Source organism: Coccidioides immitis, assembly GCF_000149335.2.
Source record: "Coccidioides immitis RS genomic scaffold supercont3.3, whole genome shotgun sequence".
Classification (NCBI taxonomy): domain Eukaryota; kingdom Fungi; phylum Ascomycota; class Eurotiomycetes; order Onygenales; family Onygenaceae; genus Coccidioides; species Coccidioides immitis.
The window spans coordinates 2,573,592-2,597,893 of NW_004504308.1; the positions used below are offsets into that span (position 1 = coordinate 2,573,592).

Consider the following 24,302-nt stretch of genomic DNA (forward strand, 5'->3'; position numbering starts at 1 on the left):
CCTTTCCAGTGACAGAGCCACCAATCAGGACCTATGGCGCAACGGTAGCGCGTCAGACTCCAGATCTGACGGTTGTGCGTTCAAATCGCACTGGGTTCATGCAAACTTGCAACCATTGTATCAACACGGTATGATCTCTTTTTTTACTCTCCCGCCCCATCAACAAGAGACCATCTGCTCAGGCGTCGCGGCCAGAACTGGCTTACGGTCTAGTGACCATTTTAGGGGCTTCCAATTCACTTAAGGTAAAACACACAAAACAGCAATGTATGGTATATTTCCAGCTCCATTTGGCAATTAAGCAGCCAACTTATCAGAACAACCAAAAAGAAACCATAGAATAGCTACATAATCAAAAGCTGAGAACAAAAGGCTCACTAACACATAATCACCACATTAATACCCAAGCCAGTTCTTTCGGTGGCGACGGATACCGCACACGGATAGCAGCAGTCGTCTCCCTTCCTGACGAGTGCGTGTCGGCCAGTCTCTGCACACCAGGCTCTTGCAAAAACCTCCTCATCTGGGCCCATAGCGTCGATAACAATAAGCTGATTTGCAGGGGGATATTTGTTTTTGATGTCAGCAGCCTTGATAACATTCTTCTGGTACTTATCTGCCTGGCGCTTATGGATAACATGGGAGCCTACGCATGGAGGTGCCGCAACAAAAACAGGGTTCGAGTAGAGAGTACATGTGACTTTGCGTCCGTCAACCTCGAAATCAAGCGAGGCACGATATTCCTCGGGCGGTAGATCGGACCGCGTGGTCGAAGCTGCCGCGGGGTTTGGTAGAAGGGTCAGTTGGATATCCTTGAACTTCACCCGAGCCAACGCTCCGTATGGCCTGGGAGGAGTTGGACTCGGTGCCTCTATCCATTCGTCAGGGTCTGTGAAGGACTTCAAGAAAGACTGGACACTCTCTGTCCTCCCATCAGGCTCTTCAAATCCCAGGCTTTGGAAGACGCTTCGGTTGTTAGCGCCTGTGCTCACTGGCACGGGAATAGAAACGTTGCGTGTCTTGAGTCGAATCCAGCCGCTGAGATTTCCAACGGGAGCAGGCGCCGGACCAATCCAGCCGCAGACACTCTTGACGTCTTTCAGGCCACCTAAAACTCTACCCAGAACCGTTCTTCGAGGCCAATAGCTTTTGTCCTTTACAACAATTCCGTTATCCCAGTATGGCGCTGAGCTGAATGATTTAATTGTAGCTGACGAATGAACAAGACATGACATGACGCGGTGCCTGTAGATTTTACCGGGTAAAACGAGTCCGTAGAGCCAATCGTAAATATCCCAGCTCGGAACGGGTTTGGCGGAGATAATTTCATCATAAGCACCTTCGATAAAGCTCCGGAATTCGTCCATGTAGGGCCATTCCATTGCCTCTGCAAATCGAATGAGGGCCTCAGCTTGACGTTGGTTCTGGCTTGCGTATAGAGACCAAGCTTTCGCCTCGTCTTCTTTCACTCCCTACGTAGGCGATAGTTAACATGATGATTTCTTTGCCCAAAGTAACACATTCATATTCACAGTCACTTACAGCTTTGGGCCCTTGAATCACGACGTTCTCCATCCATAATGCCGCCAGTACAATCGTTGCTGAAATCGGGTCGGTAACGATTCCAGCATAGTTCGTCACCGTGGTCTCTTTTCTGAGGCGGATGAGGATCTCTGCACCAATCAACATTTGGAAAAGGAAATTTCTCATCCCAATTCCGGTTGTAGCGGGGTTGAAAATGTGATTGCAAAAAAATCGCTCCTTGGAAGTATCGATGAACCTAGTGGAAGCGTCGTGAAGGCTGCGCGTCAGCGTCATGCATAGGAACGAAATTCGAGTTTGCCGCGTTCCACCAGCCTGAAATCCGGACCGCGCAAGAGCTGTCCTACTTAGGGTGAGCAAAAAAGAAAATAGAACGGCAAAGATAATGGTGCTTACTGCGACAAGTTAAGGAGATTTTTCAGTCCCTCATCGTCTTCCAGGGATGGCTGGTTCCTCAGCTTTCGGAGGCGCTCAACAACCTTTCCCAGTGGGACCTCTGGGTATAGATGCTCACTTTCGAGGCTGAGCTTAAGGATGGGTTGTTGCAAAAGTTGATGAGCTCTGTATTCCTCTGAATAGCCACTGATGGTGATTGTTGCTGGATACTTTCCCTCGTAGAAACCAGATGTTTCGCAATCCATATCCAGAAATGTGCTTCCTGGGTAACTAACACTTCCGACTGCCATCATACCTGCAAACAAAACAGTCAGTGATATAGAGTGCTATAGAGATAACATGAACTTACTGTAGCTTGGATGGAGATACGTTGGAGTTCCATACTCCCTCGGAGTGAGGTCCGCTTGGGCTAACCCCATATACAAAAGGCGTATGGCGTCGATATTCCCGGATAAGGTGTAAGGGCTAATAGATAGAGCACCTTTGTTCTTCTGCCTGAGAGCTACTGTCAACTCATCCATCTGCCTCTGGAGTTGCGCGGGATCGCTCAAATTTCGGCTGTAGGCAGGAGGAGCTTCTGATGGTGTGTTCTCCGCCCAGTTTAAGAGATCATTGAAGCCCGGATTCATGTTTGAGTTATTTGCAGGGCGATTAACAGTATTCGTCCTTGCTGATTGACTTGTGGTATTGCTCGATGATTCATTTGGGACTATTATATCCAAGGTCAGGGAAAGCGTTGGCCATGTTAAGTACGAATATTGAACTTACCGTTTGGACGCGGGGTTGTAGCACGCCCGGGAGAAGAAGGAGTCCATGCGGAATTTGCATTTGGCTGGAGCGTTGGGGCGTTAGGTTGCTGAGTTGTTTGCGCAGGACTCGTGCTGCTCAGAGCTGCTGTTGAGGTGGTGGTTGGCTGCGGAGTTTGCGCGGGACGCAACGGAAGATTAGTTGTTGTGCTTTCGGTGGGCGCTGTCACATCAATCAATGGCGGAGGAGGAGGAGGAGCTGGCGGGGACGAAAACGTCGGGGGCGTGGTGTTCGTGGACGTTAAGGCTGGAGATGACGTTGTCGTCGTCGTTGCAGAAAATTGTGCTCGACGAGCCCGCACATCTGCCAGAGCACTCTGTGCAACATTCCGACCGTAATCCGAAGCGAATCCAACAGCATTTGTCAAGGCTTCTTCCGCGGCTTGCAAGTCACCCATTCTCGACAATATCCTTCCTTTCTCCAACCAGCCTTGCCACGACCTTGGATCGAGCTGAATGACCGTGTCGGCATCCTTTAGCGCCAAATCCAACCTTGGTGGATTTGTCATTGAAAGAGCCATGGTCTTGCTCAAAAGCAAGCTTATATCATTAGGTACAACACGCAAGGCTGCCTCATACATCACAGCAGCACCGTTATAATCGCCTCTTTGTGAAAGGTCATCGCCTTGGGAACGGAATGGTTCCCCCGGTCTAGCCTGGGCTGGTTGAGACTGAATCGGCGGTTGATACTGGTTTTGCTGCTGGGAAGGCGGTGCATATGAATGTCGATTTGGAGCATACTGTTGTGGTGTCTGTGGTTGGTGAAATGGTTGTGAACCGGGGGTAAATTGTTGCGCTGGAGTTGTAGATGCGTATGAATTTGCCTGGGGATTGAAGCTCGACGGCGGGGGACCTGCTAGAGAATGGCGGGAGGAGCGCTCATCCTTCTTCTTGATACCGAACAGCTTCCTCATGGCTGCGGTGAGCTTTGGAGTGTACGGCAAGGGCCGAAAGGTAACTCGTTAGTATCGATGGTTTGATACCAGAAGCACTTTTCGCGGATGAATGGTGACCAAAGTTCAGAGAGGATGACAAGCAGCAACTGAATAAAAGGGAGCAAAAGGTTCAAGTTTCAGGCTCGTGGAAGAGACCGGGTCGTCAAGCCATAGCGCTAATTGGCACCCAAGCGACGGGCAGCCTGATGCCTGGTGCAGAGCCTCCATTCGCGCAGATCAAATCCCCGCACGCCCCCTGTGGCCCGCAGAGATGGCGTGTGGGAATACGAGTTGCTGATGGGAACGATCTGGCATCCCGGCTCGAAAAAGAATTTGGAATTCGGGACATTCCGCCCTTTCTCGTGGGTAGCTAATTCTGTAACAAGGCCGAGAAATTTGCGCGCCCGCATCTTCATCCCATGCCTCCCTGACGAGTCACAGACAGAGAGGAAAGACGGTTGGGGGAAAGCTGCTTTCACTTCTTGCCGTGAAGCCCAGAGCGCGCACGTCCATTGGTCCCACTTCTCAATTCTGTGCATGATGGCTATGTACTCCAGCCACGGGGGTCCATCGTATTGCCAATTTGCCAAACGGAGCCTGTGGATGCTTTCAACCGTCTTCACGAACGGCCCGTATCTTGTCATTCGTGGAGCGTTCGTTAGCTCCAAGGCTGTTGTCGTGCTGCGCCACTGGCGTTTGGCCTGTGCAGGACCGTTTGGACGGGAGCGTTGCAAGGGACGCTGAAGCCAGTCAGAAACCCAAGCGCTCGATATAGCATGCTCATTTTCCGTGTTCAACACACAATCCAGCATGATCTTGAACCGAATGTCTCACAGCATGCTCGGAGGATTATGCTCAACGAGCAGCTCCGGGTGGACGTGGGTGTACAGCGGAGTGCAGTGTCGATAGGGTGCTATTCTGTCTTGGTGAAGATCCCGTGCTACTCTAGCGCGTGGATGAATAAGCGTCGCGCTCCCTCCCAGCAATCGCAAGACAGAGAGAAGCCGTTCAACTGATCCAAGGAGCGCGACACGGAGTCCGAGCTGCCCATGGCGTTCCCTCTGCCTCGAGGCGTCACACCTTCGGAAATCACCTTCCTATGTGAAATGGAAATGGTGACCATTGTTCCGAGGCAGCGTCTCGAAGGACTTGAATTGCTTGGTGTGAGTTTTTATCCTACTGCTGTCTTGAGCCGTTTGCTGTGATCCGTGCGAAGTATGTATGTTCATACATACTTGTGGGATTGACCGATGGAATTCAGTGGGTGCCACAACGAGGACCCAATGTTAGCTATATGGGCTCCGATCCCCATTCCGGAGACATCGGTTGAGACGTACAAATCCAGGCTTGACTGTTACTGATGTTCTCGTGCCAGGGACCAACGGAGCCTCTGATTCCGCCCCGCCGCAGCTCCCTACCGCTCTGGCTTGCCCTTCTCCTTAAGCGACAGCGCCGTGCAAACATTCTCCCACCTCCATGGTTAAATACTGAATGGCTTTCCGAGTTCCTCAAAGCAGAAACCGACCACGACGTGTTTTTACCACCCCCTCCACTCGATTGCGCTTCGTATACGGGAAGTGTCGCCCGGCGAGATGCCCGTAGGAGCGGACACTCGGGCCCCAGACGTACACTAGATGGCCAAAGGTACATCCCCTCAGCACCGTTTTTGCTTCAGAATGTAGTGGACGACGAGTCCACGGCCCCGAGGAATCCTTGGCTACCGTACCATTGGCTCGAGCTAGCGACAATGTTGCTCGAAACGGCGAGTGATGACCTGGTAGAACCGGATCAAATACGCCGCATAATACGGGACATTAGGGAAATACGAATGGCGAAAATGAGAAAATTCACGGAATACGTGGATGCCACTGCTATCGGTGGTGGAGAAGGGTTACCTTTGACCGGTGTGGGAGCGATGGAGATAGGTGAAGCAAGAGGCTTTATGTCGGGTGCCGCTGAAACATTGCGGTATGTATTCTTGCCCCATTTACACAGGATCAAATGCGGCTGACTGCTCTTGGCCTAGACAAATTGGCGCCTCAAAAGAGGAAGCGTTGAGAGAGCAGGCAGAAGCAGGTGACGATTTGCGCAATGACTATGACGAAGATGATGAAATGGAATTATGAGGCCTCATGGTCGTTCCGCTTTATTTACGAGACACAATACGACATCAAGGGACAGAAGGTGGATGCGATTGCGTCCACCAACAGCATTTCTCAAGATCACCCGTTAGGTATTGCGACCTTATCGGAAGAAATTTCTCGCCTCGGGGGAATACAGCCACCCATTCAATTGAAGTCCGGCTGGCGATCGATTAAAGCTGGGACAGTAGATAGGCACTGCTACTTAGAGACCCAGCTTGAAGACTTGATAAACTCTTCGGCACTGGAGCTTACGCGCAATCCCAGAGAACCTTCTCTCTTTCACTCTATATTTACAAGGTGGACTACAGCTATAGCTTATGCTTTTAGGATCGAAAAGCGTCACAGGGAAGATCCGGAGCAAAAACAAAACATTCTCAAAGGTGGTACGGCTATATACGCGCGACAACCAAAAATCTAAGCGAATCTTTGAGTATTCCTAAACCCGGAAGATCGAGTATTTCTGATATTGTCAGGTTTGAGCGATACAAACCAGGATGGAAAAGGGCGAGCTTGAAAGGTATTGGGGAGTCGAGAAAGGAATCCTGTTTTGAGTTAATGTTGGTAGATAGCGAAAGCCTCGTTTTCAGAAGATTTGATATCTCGTGGTAGCTGTTCGGCAGACATAACCAGGATCAGCTATCATGCAGGGCCGTGAGTCACTGGCTGGGGACATGCATACCCAATCCCTGATCTCTATAGTTCGAAGACACAAAGAAACATCAAAAAAAACTATGTCAATAATGTGAAATCTGATGATGGCTCGAAACCATACGGGGGCCAACAAAATATTCTTCATGTAGAAAATTGTGAGAAGTCGAGCCCTTTCTTCGTCAGGCGGGACTGCGAGCGTATAAGTCCTACAGAGAGCCCGAGGCAAGAGACAAACTCCCTTTTCAATTGGCGAATACTCTTTGTTATAATTGAGCGGCTACGCGATCTTTCTCCAACATCTTCCTTCTTGCCGCTAGAATCATGTCATCCCTGCGTTTCTGTAAAAGCCGTTGCCGCTCCATTTTGTTTTGTGACCAAGTACTTTCCGATCGCATGATGGTGTCAGAGCCGGTATCCACACCGGTCGTACTCCCGGAGACTTCTTCCTGAAGTCGCGAACTCAGGTTATATCGAGAAATGAGATCATCCACAGGCGGTTTGGATGGGGCTGGTGATGTTGAAGCCGCTGTGCTTGCAGGACTTGGAGATGCAACAATATTTGGCTGAAAATAAGGAGGAGGCTAAAAGAAATCATCAGGGAGAGAGGAAGTATCAGCCTAGCATTCAAAACAATCGCGATATCCAAACATTTATATGTATTTTCCTCTACTTACAGTTTCTAATCCCAGTCCAGCTAACACCCTTTCTGTCGTGGCGGCCACACTGCCTCCGTTCCGCTGTAGATCCCACATGATCTCCCTCCGGCTCAACTGTGGAAACATCTGCGCAATCTGCTCAACCTGCGCAGGGTCGACCCGCGGGCGGGTGCCTCTGCTCGAGTCCGAACTGTCCCCATTCCCGTCTCCAGGCCGTGAGAAAAACCATCGGATGACGAAGAACGATACAACCGCGAGAGTGAGGAGGGAAGGGATATTTAGGGATGGCTCGACTTCGGCCATGTATGATGGGGTTGGCAAATCCAACGATGAATCCAGGGGGTAGAAAAGTCCGTTTAGGTGGAAGAGGGAACTGAAGCCAACCAGCCCTGGGTGCTGCTGTACTTCGTCAACGGGATGAGATTCGCGGGGCGAGAACAACCAGGAGCTGACTAGCTAATAAAAGCAGAAAAGCATAGAAGCATAGAAGAAGAATCGCATCAAAATACGGAGTTAGCAGAACGAGGGAAACAAAGGAGAAACCTAACAAGGTGCAATCAGGACAGGCGCGTGATTAGCTTGGACGGTGGAGTTGATAGCTGGACGAAGTGCAAACTGGCGGGTGGCTCAGTGGCAGAAATTTGGCGGCAACCGGCCAACGCCGCCACCAGCAACAAGCTCCTCGACGCAGAAATTGAGCAATCTTGAACCGAACGTTCCACGCAGCATACCAGTGGGGGGAGTTATTTCTAAGTACAATATAAATAAAATGTGCTATTCGTGAAAGAAGACTACATGCCCGCTATCCAAGAATTCTAATCCCAACACAATCATGAAACCATCATGGTCTTTGAACGCCATTTACAAACATCGCCATATCGCCCGCCACAGAGGCCGTAGGTACCGAACACAGGGCCATCCATGCTCCCGCCTACCCAACGCCCTCGAAACAACTTACTTCAAGTCTGCCGGTGTCAGCGCTTGAACCACACTAGTGCCTTCACTAAATCTCGTTCTAAAGATCCTATTCGCATTCTGGAACATTCCGTCTTTCAGACTGACCACGATGAACTGAGATCCTTTGAATCGTGTTTTGATCAATCGGCCGATATTCTGTGTGTGAGACAGGTCAAGCGCGGCATCAACCTCATCCAGGATGTACATTGGTGCGGGCTTGAACTGGAGCAAAGCCATGATCAGTGAGATGGCTATCAGCGATCTATAAGACGGTCAGCCGAACTCAACCGGTTCAAGTCGATGGCAAAGGTTGGACCTACCGTTGACCTCCGCTCAGTTCTGTCAAGCTTTGCTTCCACACCTTTCCTAAGCTCACTTTGAACTCCAAGCCGTCTGTGATCTCCTTGCCCTCAGGTGGGTCAAGTTTTGCAAAACTGCCCGGAAGTAGATCCGCGAAAATTTGGCCAAAGTCTGCGTTAACTTTGGCCCAAGTCTTTTGCAACGCTTCCTTCTTGTATTCGTCTAAAGTGACAATTGTCTCTTCAATTTTTCTCTTATCCCGGATAACCGTCTTCATCATGTTTTTTAGCGAAGCTTCCTTCTTTTCTACACTATCAATCATATTCATGACCTTGGGGTTGATTTTCTTCTTCATTCCCTGGAAGCGTTCGGTAAGGTTGCGCAAAGAGGCCTTGCACTCGGCAATATTTTGCCCCTTAAAGTCATAAGGCGTATTCGGGCGTCCAAAATTATCCCTCTCTTCCTCAATCCATTCATATTCGCTTTCCATATTAGCCACCGACTGTTGGGCATTGTTCTGGTCCTTTTGGAGCTTTTCAAGCTGATGCCCAAGCTTTTGAAGCTCTAAGCCGTCTTCTGTGATTCTCGCCGCCTTGGACCGTTTGGCTTCTTCGAGATCACGCAGCTCGTCATCAAATCTTGTAAGTTTTGCTTGTTCGTCCTCAAGTCGTGCTTGTGCATAATCATGAGCGTCCTGGGCATAGTTAGCAACAATGGCCTTATTTGCCACGCATTGGATACGAACCTTGCACCGTTTTTGCTCCCGCTTTATCTCTTCAACCTCCTCCATTTGGGCCTTCAACGCTGCGTCCGCCTCGGCCAATTGTTCTTCTGCAGTTGTCAAGTCACTCCCTGCTTGTTCAGAGTCAATCTGTGATGCCTGAAGTTCTTTCTGTAACGTTTTAACTGAGATGGAGCTTTTGCTCAGTTTCTTCTTCAAGCCATCCAAGGATGCTTGTAGCTCTGCCAATTTGCTATCCTTATTGTCGTTAAACTCAGCCATATCCTTTTCAATTCTTTTGACATCTTTTGTTGCTTCAGCATGTCGGGCCTTAGCTTCCGCGATATTCTTTTTAAGCTGTTCTATATTTGTCCGCATTTCTTCCACGGCATGAATGATCTGGGAGATATTAGCCGTCAGCCCTGACATGAAAACTGCATCAGTCTTACCGAAGATGAAGAATTTCCGTTGATTTGTTCTTCAGTGAGTTTTATCTCGTGAAGTTTTAGGTCAAGTTCCTGTTTCGTTGCCCTGGCAGAGTCCATTCTCTTCTTCTCCTTTGCCATTGTATCCCGGAGGAAACGAAGAGTTCGTTCCTTGTGGTTTAATTCAGACATTACTTCGTTCAATTTTTGCAGGACAAGGAGGACGCCACTTGAATTTGGGGAGCTACCTCCGGAGAGTGTTCCTGATGGGTCATAGACATCACCCTCTAATGTTACACTCTTCAGGCGCACTGATGGATCGAATGTCACTCTTTTGGCGGTATCCGCGTCCTGACATATGAGTGTTGAACCGAAAACATACTGCATGGCAGCTGCTACTTCGTCATCATATCCAATCAGGGACAACGCAAGATCGACCTTGCCTGGGGCAATCTCCTTCGCAGCGCCAATCTTCTCGGCTGATGCTTTGAATGCAGCGATCTTATTCAGCGGGATTATGGTTACTCGCTTTCGGAGCTTGCCGTTTTGTAAGAGAGCTGTACCGGTTTCCGCCGTGTCCACGACAACATTGTACAAGCGCCCACCAGCGCAGATCTCGAGTGCAGTTCCAGCTTCCGACTTATCTTTATCTAACGTGAACAGCTGAGCAACTAAACCCTTCACTTTCGACCGGTCAAAATTGGGATATGGGTCAGCATAAGTAAAATCAATGTTGGCAACTTTTCGCTTTAAAGAATCGGCTTGGCCACGCAAGTCGCGGATTTCTTTTTGTAGTGTTGCCTCTTCCTGGTACATCTTTTCCTCTCTACCCGGCTCGAAACCTTGCTTTGCAAGATTCGCTTCCAGCTTTTGGGCATGTTTTTTGAGGTTATCGAGGTCCTTGAGTAAGCCCGAATTCTGCTCCATAGCTTTCTTCGCCCGTGGCTCCTCCTCTTTGATACGTTTTTCTAAATGAGCGATTTTAAGTTTGGATTGTTCTTGTTCTGTGGCGGCGGCACTGACACGGTTGCGTGCGTCCTGTAGTTGACCTTGGTATCCATTTTCCTGGCCTTCCTTCGATGCCACCCCGGTCTGTAGAGTTTGGAGAAGTTCCTCTTTCTGTTCAACCTCCGCAGTTTGCGCATCAAGCTCTGCCTTGGCTGCGTCATACTGTGCCTGTAACTTGTCATATATCTTCTTCTTCTCTTTTAGCAAAGTTTGCACTTCTTGCACTGCTTTCTGGGCATCCTCTCGTTTCTTTGACTCTTCAGCCATGCTGGATTTCTTCAGATCGGCCTGGGTAGATAATCGGACCATCTCATGGGAGTGGTTTTTCACTTCGTCCTCCAATGCTTGAAATTTACCTCCTTTCCGGAGTTCTTTGTCTCGGGCTGCCTTAACTTTGCTCACGTCTTCCTCGAGGTTTGCGATTTCACTCTTCAGTCGAGCAGTGTTGGATTCCAGTTCTTCAATCTTACGTCGCTTGTTTTCCAGCTCTTCACCCGCTACTCGTAACCGCTCGCCATTTCTCAAATAATCATGCGCAACAACAAGCCTTGTCAGTCGCTCGAGGTCGCTTTGAGTCTGCTGAAAATCAAGGAAAGCTCTCTTCTCGCCTCTCAGCTTCTCCAATTTGGGCTCGATTTCCTCCTTCAACAATCCCTCGATTTCGCGCACTTTCATCTCCTTCTTGGCCATCGTCTTGCCTGCCTTTTCCTTTCTATCTTCAAACATCCGGGTCCCAGCGGCCTCTTCAATCATAGACAAAATCTCGACAGGTTTCATATTCAGCACCTTTGTAATCCGTCCCTGCATGATCAAAAAGTTCGGATTATTGATATTAAGCTGCACGCTTTGAAATAGATTCTGCACGGTTTGCTGCTGGGCTCTATGTCCGTTTATCAAATACTTGCTCGTTCCACCCAAGACGATCTGACGAGTCACCGAGATACTGGCATATTCCTCAAAGCCGATCGGCGATTTGGTCTTGTCGCGATTGTCAAAGACAATAGTAACACTCGCTTTCGTCACACCTGCCTGGCCGCGCTTGTAGATGAGATCTTGAAGGTTTTGAGCTCGGACAGTGCTCATATTTGTGATTCCGAGAACGAAACATATTGCATCGAGGATGTTAGACTTTCCACTACCGTTGAGGCCCGTAATTGAGTTAAATGATTCATCCCTACAACAGAACTTAGTAATTATTGGAGGTGAAGGCCCCAGGCCCTGGCTGCAAGAGTAATCGCTGGCGCTTGGATATCGGAACGTACCATCCTGAAATTACCGTTCGCACCGCGTACGATTTGAAGCCCTAATAGGAGAAACACCCGTCAGTAATCATCGCACAACCCGTCAATGTCCTCGATCGGCAAGCGATGGACTCACATCGATGATAATCTCGACAATCCGCATGATGGCGCTCTGAGTGCCGCCGTGTCAACCCCGTTCACACTACACGAATAGCCTCAGGAAATTTAGGAAATTAAGCATAAAGGCAAATGAACGGCAGATTCGGAGATAATGAACAAATGAGCATTAGTTAAAATAGAGCCGTCTTCAGACCGCCGCCAGTCGCTGGTTTCAAACTGCCTGGTATCTCGTTTTCGCGATTTGTTGATGATGCGGGACCGTCCAGCCCGGCCCGGCGTATTTACAAACTGCCTGATCCGGTCTAGCTGCATGCCGTAGCAACACGCAGATTATATAATCACTCCAAGGGCTCTAACTACTCCGTACGGAGTACACATCAAACTGATCAGGCAACCCTTTTCGTCGGCCAATGCAAATTATTTCAGACTATCTTCCGCTCGAGCCTAACAGAAATCCTTTGTATTTATCTAGTTCATAGAGTATGTAACTAGCGACTTTAATTTGCACGATCAATTATGTAGTATGTATGAATAGCAGGGTATGGACAGGAATAAAGTGAGTATCCTATCAAGCGATCGAAACCAAAAATGAAAGACAAGCGGCATTTGTAGTCGCCTGGAGAAAAAGGTAGGGATTTATTGTTCGCTGACCAAGGTAGTTCCCTCGCGAAGGCCGTCGACCACCAACTCATGTCCCTCTGATCTGCGATAGATGTCCCGGATATCATCTATTTAGAGTGGTTAGTTAGATACAAACGTAACCTGGGCATGTGGAGCAAAAACATACCTGTTGTCGTCTCAAAGTGGCTAGTGGCATCGTAGCTCTTTGAGATATAGATGTTATCCGCCGTGCCACTGTCAACCGGCTCGTAAAGCGGGATTGGAGGGCCCATGAATGTCTCTTCGATTTTACCAAGACGCTGGAATCCAGCTTCCAGTTCAAGATGGTGGTTGGCCTCATTTTCAGCGATCGTGGAAACGATGGCGACGTAATAGCCCTTTGGACACACATTATGAGCAGAGGAGACCATGGCAATGTAGACATCTATATTTTGATTAGCATACTTTGCCAGAGGTATCCGGGAAATCATTCTCATCAACCCACCATGTTTCCGTCCAATTTGGGACTGTGGGATAATAAGCTGGAGCGAATCACTTCCGTCGGTCTTGTCGATGGGGTGATTCAAGATACAGATAGCTTTGAGAAGGTATCCAGTCACTCGAACCTTTCCGGGGAAGTAAGACGGATCAGCAATGATTTTCTTTGTCTTGGTTGAGAAACTCATTCCTGGACCAGGTTCGCCCTTTTCTTTCATGGTTGCCTTAATGCCCGAGACCTTGCCATCTTCGTAGAGAACTTCATCGATATCAGTATTGAGCATGTAAGTGCCACCGTAGATTGCAGAGAGGCGAGCAAAGCCCTGAGGCAATTCTCCAAGGCCGTAAAGAGGATAGATGTAAGGTGATTTTCCATAGCGAGCCATCGAGTTCACATATAGACGGATCCGATTAACAGTTTCGCCTGCCTTGCCAGGGGCTGTGATGTACTCATCCGACTGATAGAGCGCCATGGAGTGACCGACGAAATCGCGGGTAGTATCTTCCAGTCCGAATTTGTCATAGACTTCCTTCATAGTGCAAGTTGCCATGTTAAGACCTAGTAAGCGGTAAGCACCATCCGTTCGAGTAATGGGTTGAAAATTGGCAGCTCGAACCTTGGTGGGTACTCGGATTTGTCTCATCAAAATCGCCAACCCATTCTAAGAACTTTTTCGCACGGCGCTTCTCAAAAAGGCCCATCAATGAAGATCGAAGGGCCTCGCCGGCATCCGACGGAACCTTGGCAACCATGGCCTTCGAGCCACTTCCCTGCTGCACATAGCTACCTGCAATCTGTCTGAACTCAAGGTATCTTGTAACGTCGGTAGAAACGAGAATGTTTGTCAATTCTCCGTTTGACATGAGCAACTTCGGGACCAGGTCGACGTTCCAATCGTTGTCTCTGCCATATTTCTTCCACGGTTCGTCGTCGGGGCTTAGGTTTCCAAATTTTTTAAAGAGCTTTGGGATTGTCAGAAACTGCAGGGAAAGCGTGGTGGGCACAGAGTACTGACCGTTTTTATGTTGACCGAAGCTGCTTCACTGTTTATAGGTCAGTAAATGAGCTGTCGTTGATATGTGGAAGCTAAACAGCTTGACTAACCCTCCATAGTGATCATTGCGATCAATATGTAAGACCTTTTGTCCCTTGACACTCAGAACACTAAAGAACAGAATTAATAGAAACCCAGGTAATCCATAATGCCATGAATTACCCTGAAAGCACACATTCAGTCAAGCCTAAATGTCCAGAATCAGTCAACAAGGTGGTCCTGGGATGGGAGGTGGGGTAAACCAACCTGTGCCGAGCACAACAACGTCATACTCAGGAGCGATGTCTTCCATGGTGATAAATGAAGGGGACGATATTGAGGATTGAGAGTTGAGGAAAAGTGAAAACGAGAATAGAGTAACAAGAATAATAGAGAAGTTAATATGGAAGAAGGATGATAGACATAGGAGTTGGAGACCTTAGATGCTTAACCTCCCACTTCAGTCGATTATGGTTTGGCGCTAATGGATGGAGGCGGTCTAACCCCTGGTTCTGTGGAAAGCACAAGCCCAGACGGTCGACAGCCGCAATTGTTGCTCCTCAAATGATTCTGCATATTGCTTGAAAACATTTCCGCCGGGCAGAGCAGCAGATCAGGAGAAATTTAATCTTTTCAGTATTATCTTAATGCCAATACTATTTGATATTGTACTATACACATATATACATACATCCATGTGGATACTTCATGAGCGCTAAAATACATATTGAATGATTATCCCCCTGAGGTGTATCTGGAGCTACTCGACGATGGAATAGGGGTTCCGGAACCGCACTGAGGCCCGATTGGCAACGATAGCCGGCAACAGCCAACTATTCAGGGAGAATATCAAATATTCTTGGACGTTGTGGTTTCTGATTTCGTAGACGAATCCAACTCCTCGGGCATCACTTCCGTCGGCATAGCAGTCTCAGTCTCTTCCTCAAGGACCTCATCTGGAGACGGTCTATATCCACCATTGTAGAGCTCGCGAGCCTCATTCCAGGCATACCATCGTTCCCGAAGGACGTGCTTAATAGCATGCTGCGTGGCTCGCACCTGCCAGAGAATACTTCAGTTAGACAAGCTTTGAGAAGTCCAAAGTAATTTCAAAGGGCTCGTTAAAAAAAGTAACAGAAGGCTAAGTCAGGAAAATCCTAGATTCATCTCAAGATCCAAGGGGTTTAAGCAGTCCCAATGGCATTCATATCGGCGAGTGAAGGTAAGGGTCTCATCATTCAAGGGAAAAGCATGGCAGTCAAATGAAAAATTTGTGAGGGTCTTACCGTTTTGTCCCTATTGTCAGCCTCGAAGTCTCCGTAGCCGGCTGCGAGCCGCTTTCTTTCATAATTGGACGTCGCTATTCGGTTACGTTCGCGAACTGTAACCCACCAAAGACAGTGCAGGTCATCCCATGACTTTTGTCTCAGCTCTTGGATGGTCCACGCACGGCCTATTCAAAATCGACGTAAGCCTTAAAACACAGATTCAATTGGTATGACTGCATACCATGTGCATATTCTTCTTCCGGTGTAGGGATAGCTTGCTTATTGGGGCCGAAAAAGCCCCACAGTCCATGATCAGGATTAGCCGGTCGTTTCTCCTGCTGCTCTGGAGAAGCGGGCTTTGGTAGAGGGTATTTTGAGACTGGCAAGGGCTGTTTAGGTCCAGTCCTGTGAATGGCCGACACTCCACGGAAGCGACTGCGGTCACGAGCAGCAGGGGAGGATGAGGTAGAGAATTGTGAGCGTTGGGAATTAAAGGAAGCTTTAGTAGAATACAACGCAGGAGCAAGGAAAGCTGGAGGTAATTCGGCCAGCGATAATCCCCCTTGTTGATATAGGAAAGAAATAACTGATCTCGACGCCATTGGCCCAGTTTTTGTCATTAAAGAGTGCTGAAAAAAAACACTACGACGTTGAAGTTTGAAGAAGAGGAAGAGCGAAAATTTTTGAATTTGAGGCGGCTGGGCTAGTGTCGGATCACGTGGCTAGTTAGAGAGGCTTGGCATTTATGCCCAGCCGTCGAGATGAGACAAACCCCGATCGGAGACGAGCGACGAACAGTTAATATCCCTACCAACCAGACACCTATATTGAAACCCAGCCCAGGGTCACTGGCTGGAGCTGATATGCTAGTTATTGTCATGTAACGCAAAATAATATCTATATCCAAAATAGCCATATTGTTCATTCCGACTCAAGCGTATTCGTAGTAGGATAAGCCAAAGACAGGGGCACTTAATTCTCGTGTCTTGCTGAATGTAGTTATCTATATACCCCCTGCCTAAAGGGACGCATCCAGCGGCCATCAGCTCACGTCCTCATCATCTGTCGAGTAACACGCCTCTCTGCGATTGACAGCAGACTGTTGCTTGAGCGATGCTTTGCATTTTCTCCCCAATATATTTCACAACGTTCTCGTAAGATAATGCTTGCCCGTGGTTTTTGAAAGTTGAACCCCAAGGCGGTATGCAGGTTGTTCACCCCTTGCCTTGCGCCGGGAATTTTTTCGTTCACACCTACAAGTCAATCCTCGATGAATTCAGGTTTTCCTCGTCCAACTCAGACCCCATGGCTTAACCATTTGAGCAAGAGAGGATAATATATAATAGCACCATGCACATTCTACGCTCGTAATATTGATCAAGAGCAGGTACTAGTTTAGAGGAAAAGATGACGAAAGCCGTCAACTTGGAAGCAGCCGAAGAGTCTCTAGTAGCCTTATAATACGTTCAAACCGCTTATAGGGCTTTCCGAGCTCCGTTGCCTGTCCTATGTGAATTCCGGTAGAAAGTGTGGATTTCTTATGCAATTTCTTGGGGAAATTGGACTAGAAACGGTAGTGACAATGCCACTCCTCCTTCATCGCTAGAAAGCGCATGTTTCGGCCTGGCATACAGGAAGATTTCGAAATTGGTCTTGGAGCTTCTTAAGCCAATACTAGAAGGGCGGCATGTTGAAGGGAAGGGTTTGTTATCCGAAGAAAGCTAGGATATGCCAACATAAAAGCAACCCGGAGAGGAAAAGTGTTGGTTAGTTAGTTACTTCTGGAAGGATTTCATTCCCGGTTACGCCTTCGGCACGAAATATACTTGGGTTCAAGACAAGCCTCGCCCTGTCGCGTGCAGCAGGCCGCTCGTAGAAGAATAGGGTGCTTTGTACGGAGTATGTTCTCAAGATTTGTTTCCCGGCTCCAAGTCCGCATTGCAGAGTCAAGAGTCGTCGAGGTTGTGAGAGTGACCTGCTGGGGTGTGCATTTTCCCTCGTTAGCACCTGGTCCGTGCACGACCCAGAGCCGCGCGCGTTGTTCACTTGAGATCTCATAATTAATAGCTGCCCACCGATTCGTCTCTGGCCAGTGAACCATCATCCTCCACAACTGCATGTTATCGCATAGAAGAATTTTCCTATAAGAAAGAAGAAAGCTTCCTTGTGACTAGACATTCAACATCCCTTTGTCACGATCCACGCCTTGCCGTTATGAACAGGCCAGGTAAGAAGAACCTCTACTCCCACACTCGAGCGCTCGTGCGACAGCTGCATCCTGCACAGATTCAATCAGCATGTGTGCATTTACTCCATGCCCAACAAGACACTGTGTTGTAGCTTGGGATATGGTTCCATGCCTTGACCGCGAATCCAGGCTGTCTCGCCCCTTCTCCCTCTCGCGCTTGTTTCAATGTATGATGCCAATGGAAGACCGCAAGCTGATATAATGTAGGCCCTGGCCAGCAGCCTTTTCGGGGGATGTCGAGCTTCCCCTCCCAACAGCAACAGCAGCAACAAGCAAGACCTTCGAACCCTTCACTGCTCTCCGGTCGGATGCCCAATGGTAAAGTTGGTGAGGCTCAACAGGATATAAGATCACTGGCTAGATGTGCACTTGCTCACGGTATTTGGCATATTTTGCAGGAGGTGCTGCAACTTGGGGTTTTGGTGTGCCAATGGGAGGAGCCCCAGGACTGCAGAACAATCAGCCGCGGACTGTGAATGCTATGAATACATTTGCACAAAGCGTAGGCGGGTCTCAACCTGCTACCCCCTTAGATCTTTCGTGAGTTGCAAACTTTTTCTCTCCTTTGTTTCCCTTTGATTGAGTCACCCTCCTTCTCCTACAACCTTCTTGCTCCTTTCATTTCCTTCGCATGTGTATTTTCCTAATTGCAATCTGATCATCATGCCTCGTTTCAAGAGGCAGGATGATCATCGAGACCCCTCGACGCGCATTCCAAAACAACTAACTATTGATATCAATTCATCTAGCGAATTCCCCTCTTTGTCAGGCGGCTCTCAGCCATCCCAGACCCCGACAACTGGACAGGCGGTTTGGAGTACTATTAATCAACGACCAGCCCAGCAAACCCTCCTCCAGAGACAATTACAGCCTCCGGTGTCCTCGCAAGCGCCCTCGAGAGCCTCGCAAACACAGTCCAATCAACCTTCACAGTCCCATACCTCTCGAGATGACCTTTTTCCGTCAGGTTCGCAGTTCGCGACTCAACTCGACGACTTTAGAAATGGCGGACAAGGAATAAGCGGACAGCTTTCAAGTAACAACCAGCCACAGACCGGCAATATCGAGGAATTTCCACCGCTAGGAAAACAAACGCCGGGTGGCCTGGGACAGGACCGCAGGGAGTCTCTGATGCAATCTAGCAATCTCGCAAGTTACGGAAATACAATGACATACGCTAATCAGGGGCTTCCGGGGCAAGCAAGAACCTCCGTGGGCAGCGCAATACACGCACGACGCGACGGCACCGGCGTCACTTCCCCAGTAGGAGCAACATCAGGTTTGTGGATTTTCGCTTGGGAAGTTCCGCGACAAGACGTCTGTTGACAATCCAAATAGCATCGCGATCTCCGATTGGCCCAGTTCAAAATGGCGTCGGCAGTCAGGAGCAAGAGGTAACCCCGAACCCAACCCAGTAGTATTCCTTGATCGTTCTTATATCTAACTACTACAAAGGATTCTACAAATCTCATGGCTGGACAGCACGCTACTCGCCCTGAAGACTTTTCCGAGCAGCCGCAGCAAACAATACCTTTTCCGGAGGAAACTCAGCCCCAAGAGACAGTTGCGACAAATCAAACCTCCGACCAAACTCCCCTCACGCAAATGAGCGACCGAGAGAAATATGGACTTGCGGGATTGCTCAGAATGATACATAGCGAAAGCCCTGACGTTGCAAGTTTGGCGATAGGGCAAGATCTAATGAGTCTGGGGTTAGACTTGAATCAACCAGAGTAAGGAAGACGATTTTCCCCAGTTTAATGTAATTGTACCGGCTTGAAGGTATACTCATTCTAATGACAGGCCTCTTCATCTCTCCTTTGCCTCCCCCTTCGTTCCATCGGGTTCAGGGGTTCCCCTCCAACCAGATTTTACTCTTCCCGCCTGTTATAATGTTGCCAACGTACAACCCCTTCAGACACGAATTCCAAGCTTCACCGACGAAACACTCTTTTACATATTCTACAGCATGCCTCGTGATATTATGCAGGAACTTGTTGCTGAGGAGCTCATGGGCCGAAAATGGAGGTATCACAAAATCGAGCGTGCATGGCTCACTCGTGACGATTCATATCCCAACCCTGTCGAAGTTGAAAGGGGTATAAGTGAGAGAGGAGTGTATTTGTGGTGGGACACAGCTACGTGGAAGAAGGTCCGGGTAAGCGACACCTTTTTCTTCCCTTATGATCCGATTGTCGGTGCCTGTGTTGTTTTTCTTTTTCCCGGAAGAATCAAAGGCTAACGATCGGTTCTATTAATATGTAGCGTGAATTCATATTGCGGTACGCTGATCTGGATAATCGGCTTGACCCTGCCCGGAATTTCATGCGTGGGATGTCTTTCCCTCAAACCTCTTAATGCCTTTGTTGGAATGATGCTTATGACTTCCCACATTATGCATGACCGGTTTCTACATGTTCAGCTACAACATTCGCGCAATCACTCGACGAAGCTGTACCTAGCAATGAACGTAAATGGGAATGAAGCCGAAACTACCTGTACAATTACTCCTAGATTCGTAACCTTACAAGTGCCTGCTACTTCAAAGCCCAGACATCTTCTCTATATTGTGGAAGCTGAGGTAAGGATAAGACAGCCGAAATAAACAGTAGAATATTATGTATATATATATAATATCCGCTCCTGGACAAAGTCATCGAAAGATGCTTAAGCCTATTGGGTATCCTCCGGATGCAGCAGCAGTACCTATCGTTACAGTCTCTGCACCACTGGGTCTGTGTTCGCCTTATCGTGCATCCCCACCACACACAGATCCCCATTATCCACCCTGCGGATCTCCCCCCGCAACATTGCCAGTCTCTTGCCCATGTTGACTAACTCGCAGATAATCTCCATCTCCACACCCTCTGGCACTGGTCGCAGATATTTCACATCCAAAGACCGAGTGACACCGCCGTATGAGAACATTCCCGGCTTTCCGAGACCAAGGAGAATAACGGATGTGAGAACATCGATGAGGGTCGCGGCGCAGCCGCCGTGCAAGCTTTCAAGTCTATTACACATGGATAAAGTGACAACGGAACGAAAAGTAGCACGAACAGGAGCGGCGAGGGAAGCAGAATGGAAGCGGACTTTGTCTTGCAGCTGGGCGTCGAAGAACTGCCAGTTGCATTGATTAGTTCTCGCGATCACGAGTTTACTATGCGGTTTTAAAAAGGAACCCACGCTGTTCTCGTGCTCATCGAGGCTCCTTTCGTACATGGACTTTATACGGTTGACAAAGAGCTCTTCGGTCAACTCCATTGTTGCTGTTTGTTATTTGACGATCTTTGCGACGCAGATAAACATGGGAGTTTATGTATTTATGCGTGAAGTTCAAACGGATGCCTTCGACGGATCTCCGTTCGTGGTTTGCTCGATCTATGCAGGCGAGTTTGGTCGATTCTCTATATCTGTCACACCGAGCCTGCAATTATTGTCCTGGTCTACGGACTTCGTATCGGGGACAGGTAGGCATCGTCGTCGTCCTAACCAACGATGCTCTCAAGGCGCCCAGCCGGAGCCTCGGCAGAAATTGAGGTGCAAACACGCCAAGCTGCTTAGACAAATTCCCACTGTCACGTGGCTCCGTGTCTCTCACACGCGAATACCGCGTTGGCGGCTTGTCCACCAATTACGCCGGGATTCGATGTGAATGAGCTGGATATCTTCCCCAGAACGAGTTTCGAGGGCAACCGCAAAATTAGCGTGAAAAATCCGCTTGATGTATTGAGACTTACAGATAACCAATATCTGGCTTCTATTCATGATGCGAACGAGTTACACTTCAGTTGAATTCATCGTATCGCGATGACCGAGTCGAGAACACTCAGATCTTCAAAACGGCGAAAGCTTGCGGATCAAGCGCCGATAAAAGAAAATGGCGACCACCCAGAAACACCCCAAGAGGTGAAGCAATCGAGCGCACTTAGCACAAAGCCCAATCCCCGTTCTAGCAGCAGGCTCCAGGCGAAATCACAGAACACCGGGGCCGCCGAAAAGCCCGCACGATCATCGCGCACCAAAAGCAAGGACTCTATTACAGCCCCGAAAAAGAAAGCAAGGGAAGCATCGAGTACGAATGGAAAGCGGCTAAAGTCAGCCACACCAGCTGCGCGTACTAGCCGGTCAGGAAGGAAAATTAAGGATCCCGAGGATGAAAATATCTGGGATGTTCCCGTCGAGGACGAAGCGGGAAAAGTTAGTCAGGAGAAAGACGAAATTGATGTCCTCTTGCCCCCCGGAGAAGCGCAGCCTCGGATGGGCCATGGCGAGGCCGACTCTCTTGCGCTTCAAATACAATTACAGCTTGAACTTGCTCGAAACCACGTTTCTAACATATGCGTCACGGGGCCCCAAGACTATGGACATTATGCTTCAGAGCTCAAATATTTCTGCGAAGCCGACCAAGTCAGCGACATGATAGGTTTTTTCGCCAAGTTCATACTGGAGAGAATGAACGGTAGCCAGCTTATTCCACTGAGGGGGTTGACTACCGAATATCAAACCATCTATCAACTAATGGAGCAGACCGTTCTCGCTGGCGAAGGGAATTCCATGTTGCTCCTCGGTGGTAGAGGCTCTGGTAAAACTACGGTCGTCGAAACCGCCATCTCCTCCCTTTTCAAAATCCACAGGGATGATTTCCATGTTGTGCGCCTGAACGGATTCCTTCACACCGATGATAGGATTGCCCTAAGAGAAATATGGCACCAACTAGGGCGTGAGATCAATGTGGATGAGGACTTAAACAAGAACTCAACGTACGCCGACACGATGGCCTCGCTACTAGCTCTATTATCCGAAGTACCCGTCGATGCAGCTGATACCATGACCACTACTAAATCAGTCATTGTCATATTAGACGAGTTCGACCTTTTCACATATCACCCACGTCAAACGTTACTTTATAATCTTTTTGATATTGCACAGGCGAAGAAGGCCCCCATCGCCGTTATTGGGCTTACCACAAAAGTGGACGTCATGGAAAACATCGAGAAGCGAGTGAAGAGCAGGTTCAGTCACAGATATGGCTTCTTGCCACGCCCTCAGACATTTGCCGAATTTTCTGATATTTGCATGGCAGCCTTGACAATTCATCCGGATGAAATACAAGATTGTTACGGACAAGCGAGGCAAGGAAAGTATTCTGAGATTGTAAGCACGATATTGAAAAATCCCAAAGGAGAGCAGCTATCTCGTTTGTGGAATTCATATCTTCAGGTAAGATGGGCTCCATAAACACCAGTAAAGCTCTATCCGGCAACTAATTCTGAATAAAGGAACTCTGGAAAGATTCACACTTCCAAACACATCTGAAATTAATATTCCATCGAACAAAATGCCCCAGGGACTTTTTTGCCACCGCTCTCTTACCAATATCAAATCTGGCCCTATGTTCTTCACCCTCTTCTCATGTACCCATCCCCACGGCCAAGTCATTCACCTCTGATGTCCTCTGCCCCGACCCGGCTCCTTTCCCGTTCCCCTCAGATTCCACTGCTTCAACAAGCACAGTGTCTCTCCCGCTCTCTCTGCTCCTTGCTGCCACCCGCCTAACAGCGATCCATGATCCGAATTTGAATTTTACTCAGACCCAAACCTCGGCCCCGCTTACGCTTACTTTCCCCGCCGTGTATGCAGAATACGTCCGGCTTCTCACATCGGCGAAGGCATCGGCGTCTGCGTCGGGAGCTGCGGCGACGCCGGGGCGGATCTGGGGCAAGGAAGCGGCAAGGGAGGCATGGGAGAAGCTAGTTGGTTGGGGTCTGGTCATCCCAGCTCCCGGAGGTAGCGGGATAGGCGACGGAAAGATGTTCAGAATTGAGATCAGCTTCGAGGAGGTCGTCGATGGAATGGGCCCAGGTGGTGCCGGTGCCTTGGGGAGGTGGTGGAGAGACTGATGATTGGTTTCCGGTTTCTGCAACTTGGTAAAAATTTTCCCTTTTACCGTGATGGTGTCATAATGGATACTTTAATGGTGACACCGGCCTGTGAATAATAGCATTTTGCCCCCGGGGAGGGATTGAGGCTACTGTCTCGGCTCCCATCTCTATGGCTTGCTTGTTCATACAAGGAAGCTGTGGCCAATGTACCGGATTGATTGTACGTAACCGACATTTGGAGTCTGTTCCACTCATTCCTGTTCTCGGACGTCCGGCTTACCAGCTGCACTTGACAATTTGCCAATTAGCACTCTCCACATTCTTTGCGGGCAGACTTGCAGTTCATACTACAGAGCACTTCCCAAAGGAATTGAAGAATACATGAATGCAGGCTAAGATATGTACAGCCTGCATGATATATAGATAAGCAAATAGAGTGTGAGAATGCCGTCCTGCAGGTGGTCAGGAGACATCACGACTGGCAAGATTGCTTTTCGTTCAAACTTTTTTTTTTCGCAACATAGCATGTGTTTTTCCATGCCGATGTGCCTTGAAAATTGCTCGAAGATTTCAATATCGACCGTCTCTACTGGAAAGTCATAAGACTTGGATAATCCGTTAACTCGTTAATAGCGGTCCGTACCACCCAAGAGTTCGACAAGCCAGCTTTGTCGGCTGATGATTGAATATTCCAAGGAGCCCAGGCGAAAACAGCTATTGCCTGTCAATGCCGTATGATGCGCACAACTATAAGAACAGAACAACAAGATTAGTTGTACTCTTGAGGATAAATTCCTGGAGAGGGTGGTAACTGTCACTGAAGACCGAAGTACATACATACATAGTGACTTGGGCAGAGCCTGAAAA

The 24,302-nt window shown here is 48.7% G+C and overlaps 10 protein-coding genes and 1 non-coding gene across 11 annotated transcripts; 4 read left to right on the forward strand and 7 right to left on the reverse strand.

The window, feature by feature from the left end:
• The first annotated feature begins 27 nt into the window (after positions 1–27).
• On the forward strand, positions 28–99 carry CIMG_15078. Its single transcript has one exon. It is a non-coding gene; the product is annotated as a tRNA-Trp (tRNA).
• Positions 100–246: 147 nt separating this feature from the next.
• On the reverse strand, positions 247–3,658 carry CIMG_07984 (uncharacterized protein; the record flags this gene model as incomplete). The annotated part of the gene is made up of 5 exons (XM_001240820.2): positions 247–1,472; positions 1,543–1,885; positions 1,939–2,233; positions 2,288–2,647; positions 2,707–3,658. The coding sequence occupies 5 exons, from the start codon at positions 3,656–3,658 to the stop codon at positions 378–380; spliced, it is 3,045 nt and encodes a 1,014-aa protein (XP_001240821.1). The 3' UTR covers positions 247–377.
• A 197-nt stretch (positions 3,659–3,855) lies between these two features.
• Positions 3,856–4,491, reverse strand: CIMG_07983 (uncharacterized protein; the record flags this gene model as incomplete). Its single annotated transcript, XM_001240819.1, has 1 exon — positions 3,856–4,491. One exon carries the CDS (start codon positions 4,489–4,491, stop codon positions 3,856–3,858), a length of 636 nt encoding a protein of 211 aa, XP_001240820.1.
• A 215-nt stretch (positions 4,492–4,706) lies between these two features.
• On the forward strand, positions 4,707–6,913 carry CIMG_07982 (DNA replication complex GINS protein PSF2). The gene is made up of 3 exons (XM_001240818.2): positions 4,707–4,842; positions 5,055–5,647; positions 5,706–6,913. The coding sequence occupies exons 1-3, from the start codon at positions 4,729–4,731 to the stop codon at positions 5,803–5,805; spliced, it is 807 nt and encodes a 268-aa protein (XP_001240819.1). The 5' UTR covers positions 4,707–4,728; the 3' UTR covers positions 5,806–6,913.
• Positions 5,705–7,719, reverse strand: CIMG_07981 (AMFR protein). The gene is made up of 2 exons (XM_001240817.2): positions 7,149–7,719; positions 5,705–7,055 (listed from the first exon to the last, which is right to left on the reverse strand). Exons 1-2 carry the CDS (start codon positions 7,431–7,433, stop codon positions 6,738–6,740), a joined length of 603 nt encoding a protein of 200 aa, XP_001240818.1. The 5' UTR covers positions 7,434–7,719; the 3' UTR covers positions 5,705–6,737.
• Positions 7,720–8,055: 336 nt separating this feature from the next.
• Positions 8,056–12,139, reverse strand: CIMG_07980 (nuclear condensin complex subunit Smc2). The gene is made up of 6 exons (XM_001240816.2): positions 11,919–12,139; positions 11,804–11,844; positions 9,558–11,715; positions 9,133–9,507; positions 8,408–9,081; positions 8,056–8,349 (listed from the first exon to the last, which is right to left on the reverse strand). The coding sequence occupies exons 1-6, from the start codon at positions 11,943–11,945 to the stop codon at positions 8,085–8,087; spliced, it is 3,540 nt and encodes a 1,179-aa protein (XP_001240817.2). The 5' UTR covers positions 11,946–12,139; the 3' UTR covers positions 8,056–8,084.
• A 330-nt stretch (positions 12,140–12,469) lies between these two features.
• Positions 12,470–14,451, reverse strand: CIMG_07979 (secretory pathway gdp dissociation inhibitor). The gene is made up of 8 exons (XM_001240815.2): positions 14,302–14,451; positions 14,218–14,242; positions 14,106–14,165; positions 14,017–14,044; positions 13,618–13,963; positions 13,008–13,559; positions 12,690–12,947; positions 12,470–12,630 (listed from the first exon to the last, which is right to left on the reverse strand). Exons 1-8 carry the CDS (start codon positions 14,345–14,347, stop codon positions 12,539–12,541), a joined length of 1,407 nt encoding a protein of 468 aa, XP_001240816.1. The 5' UTR covers positions 14,348–14,451; the 3' UTR covers positions 12,470–12,538.
• A 320-nt stretch (positions 14,452–14,771) lies between these two features.
• CIMG_07978 (mitochondrial 54S ribosomal protein YmL4) lies at positions 14,772–15,946 on the reverse strand. The gene is made up of 3 exons (XM_001240814.2): positions 15,544–15,946; positions 15,321–15,487; positions 14,772–15,093 (listed from the first exon to the last, which is right to left on the reverse strand). The coding sequence occupies exons 1-3, from the start codon at positions 15,902–15,904 to the stop codon at positions 14,884–14,886; spliced, it is 738 nt and encodes a 245-aa protein (XP_001240815.1). The 5' UTR covers positions 15,905–15,946; the 3' UTR covers positions 14,772–14,883.
• A 1,522-nt stretch (positions 15,947–17,468) lies between these two features.
• CIMG_07977 (NOT2 family protein) lies at positions 17,469–20,009 on the forward strand. The gene is made up of 8 exons (XM_001240813.2): positions 17,469–17,529; positions 17,758–17,877; positions 17,949–18,090; positions 18,300–18,829; positions 18,889–18,944; positions 19,006–19,283; positions 19,354–19,708; positions 19,816–20,009. The coding sequence occupies exons 1-8, from the start codon at positions 17,517–17,519 to the stop codon at positions 19,906–19,908; spliced, it is 1,587 nt and encodes a 528-aa protein (XP_001240814.1). The 5' UTR covers positions 17,469–17,516; the 3' UTR covers positions 19,909–20,009.
• Positions 20,010–20,140: 131 nt separating this feature from the next.
• On the reverse strand, positions 20,141–21,035 carry CIMG_07976 (thioesterase). Its single transcript, XM_001240812.2, has 2 exons — positions 20,737–21,035; positions 20,141–20,670 (listed from the first exon to the last, which is right to left on the reverse strand). Exons 1-2 carry the CDS (start codon positions 20,812–20,814, stop codon positions 20,263–20,265), a joined length of 486 nt encoding a protein of 161 aa, XP_001240813.1. The 5' UTR covers positions 20,815–21,035; the 3' UTR covers positions 20,141–20,262.
• Positions 21,036–21,360: 325 nt separating this feature from the next.
• Positions 21,361–23,514, forward strand: CIMG_07975 (origin recognition complex subunit Orc4; the record flags this gene model as incomplete). Its single annotated transcript, XM_001240811.2, has 2 exons — positions 21,361–22,773; positions 22,833–23,514. The coding sequence occupies 2 exons, from the start codon at positions 21,361–21,363 to the stop codon at positions 23,451–23,453; spliced, it is 2,034 nt and encodes a 677-aa protein (XP_001240812.2). The 3' UTR covers positions 23,454–23,514.
• Positions 23,515–24,302: the final 788 nt, after the last annotated feature.

Bases quoted from the DNA above. Each gene is read 5' to 3' on its own strand.
- CIMG_07982 (XM_001240818.2), top strand. From the start codon at position 4,729: ATGGCGTTCCCTCTGCCTCGAGGCGTCACACCTTCGGAAATCACCTTC. The intron at 4,843-5,054 runs GTGAGTTTTTAT...TTCTCGTGCCAG, and splicing joins AAGGACTTGAATTGCTTGGT to GGACCAACGGAGCCTCTGAT. The intron at 5,648-5,705 runs GTATGTATTCTT...CTCTTGGCCTAG, and splicing joins GGTGCCGCTGAAACATTGCG to ACAAATTGGCGCCTCAAAAG.
- CIMG_07981 (XM_001240817.2), bottom strand. From the start codon at position 7,433: ATGGCCGAAGTCGAGCCATCCCTAAATATCCCTTCCCTCCTCACTCTC. The intron at 7,056-7,148 runs GTAAGTAGAGGA...GATTTCTTTTAG, and splicing joins CTGGACTGGGATTAGAAACT to CCTCCTCCTTATTTTCAGCC.
- CIMG_07980 (XM_001240816.2), bottom strand. From the start codon at position 11,945: ATGCGGATTGTCGAGATTATCATCGAT. The intron at 11,845-11,918 runs GTGAGTCCATCG...TTCTCCTATTAG, and splicing joins TTGTCGAGATTATCATCGAT to GGCTTCAAATCGTACGCGGT. The intron at 9,082-9,132 runs GTTCGTATCCAA...AACTATGCCCAG, and splicing joins GGGAGCAAAAACGGTGCAAG to GACGCTCATGATTATGCACA.
- CIMG_07979 (XM_001240815.2), bottom strand. From the start codon at position 14,347: ATGGAAGACATCGCTCCTGAGTATGACGTTGTTGTGCTCGGCACAG. The intron at 13,560-13,617 runs GTTCGAGCTGCC...ACCGCTTACTAG, and splicing joins AAATCCGAGTACCCACCAAG to GTCTTAACATGGCAACTTGC. The intron at 12,948-13,007 runs GTGGGTTGATGA...ATCAAAATATAG, and splicing joins CCAAATTGGACGGAAACATG to ATGTCTACATTGCCATGGTC.
- CIMG_07978 (XM_001240814.2), bottom strand. From the start codon at position 15,904: ATGGCGTCGAGATCAGTTATTTCTTTCCTATATCAACAAGGGGGATTA. The intron at 15,488-15,543 runs GTATGCAGTCAT...GATTTTGAATAG, and splicing joins GGAAGAAGAATATGCACATG to GCCGTGCGTGGACCATCCAA. The intron at 15,094-15,320 runs GTAAGACCCTCA...ATTCTCTGGCAG, and splicing joins CTGACAATAGGGACAAAACG to GTGCGAGCCACGCAGCATGC.
- CIMG_07977 (XM_001240813.2), top strand. The intron at 18,830-18,888 runs GTTTGTGGATTT...CAATCCAAATAG, and splicing joins CCCAGTAGGAGCAACATCAG to CATCGCGATCTCCGATTGGC. The intron at 19,709-19,815 runs GTAAGCGACACC...ATTAATATGTAG, and splicing joins CTACGTGGAAGAAGGTCCGG to CGTGAATTCATATTGCGGTA.
- CIMG_07976 (XM_001240812.2), bottom strand. From the start codon at position 20,814: ATGGAGTTGACCGAAGAGCTCTTTGTCAACCGTATAAAGTCCATGTAC. The intron at 20,671-20,736 runs GTGGGTTCCTTT...TGCAACTGGCAG, and splicing joins TCGATGAGCACGAGAACAGC to TTCTTCGACGCCCAGCTGCA.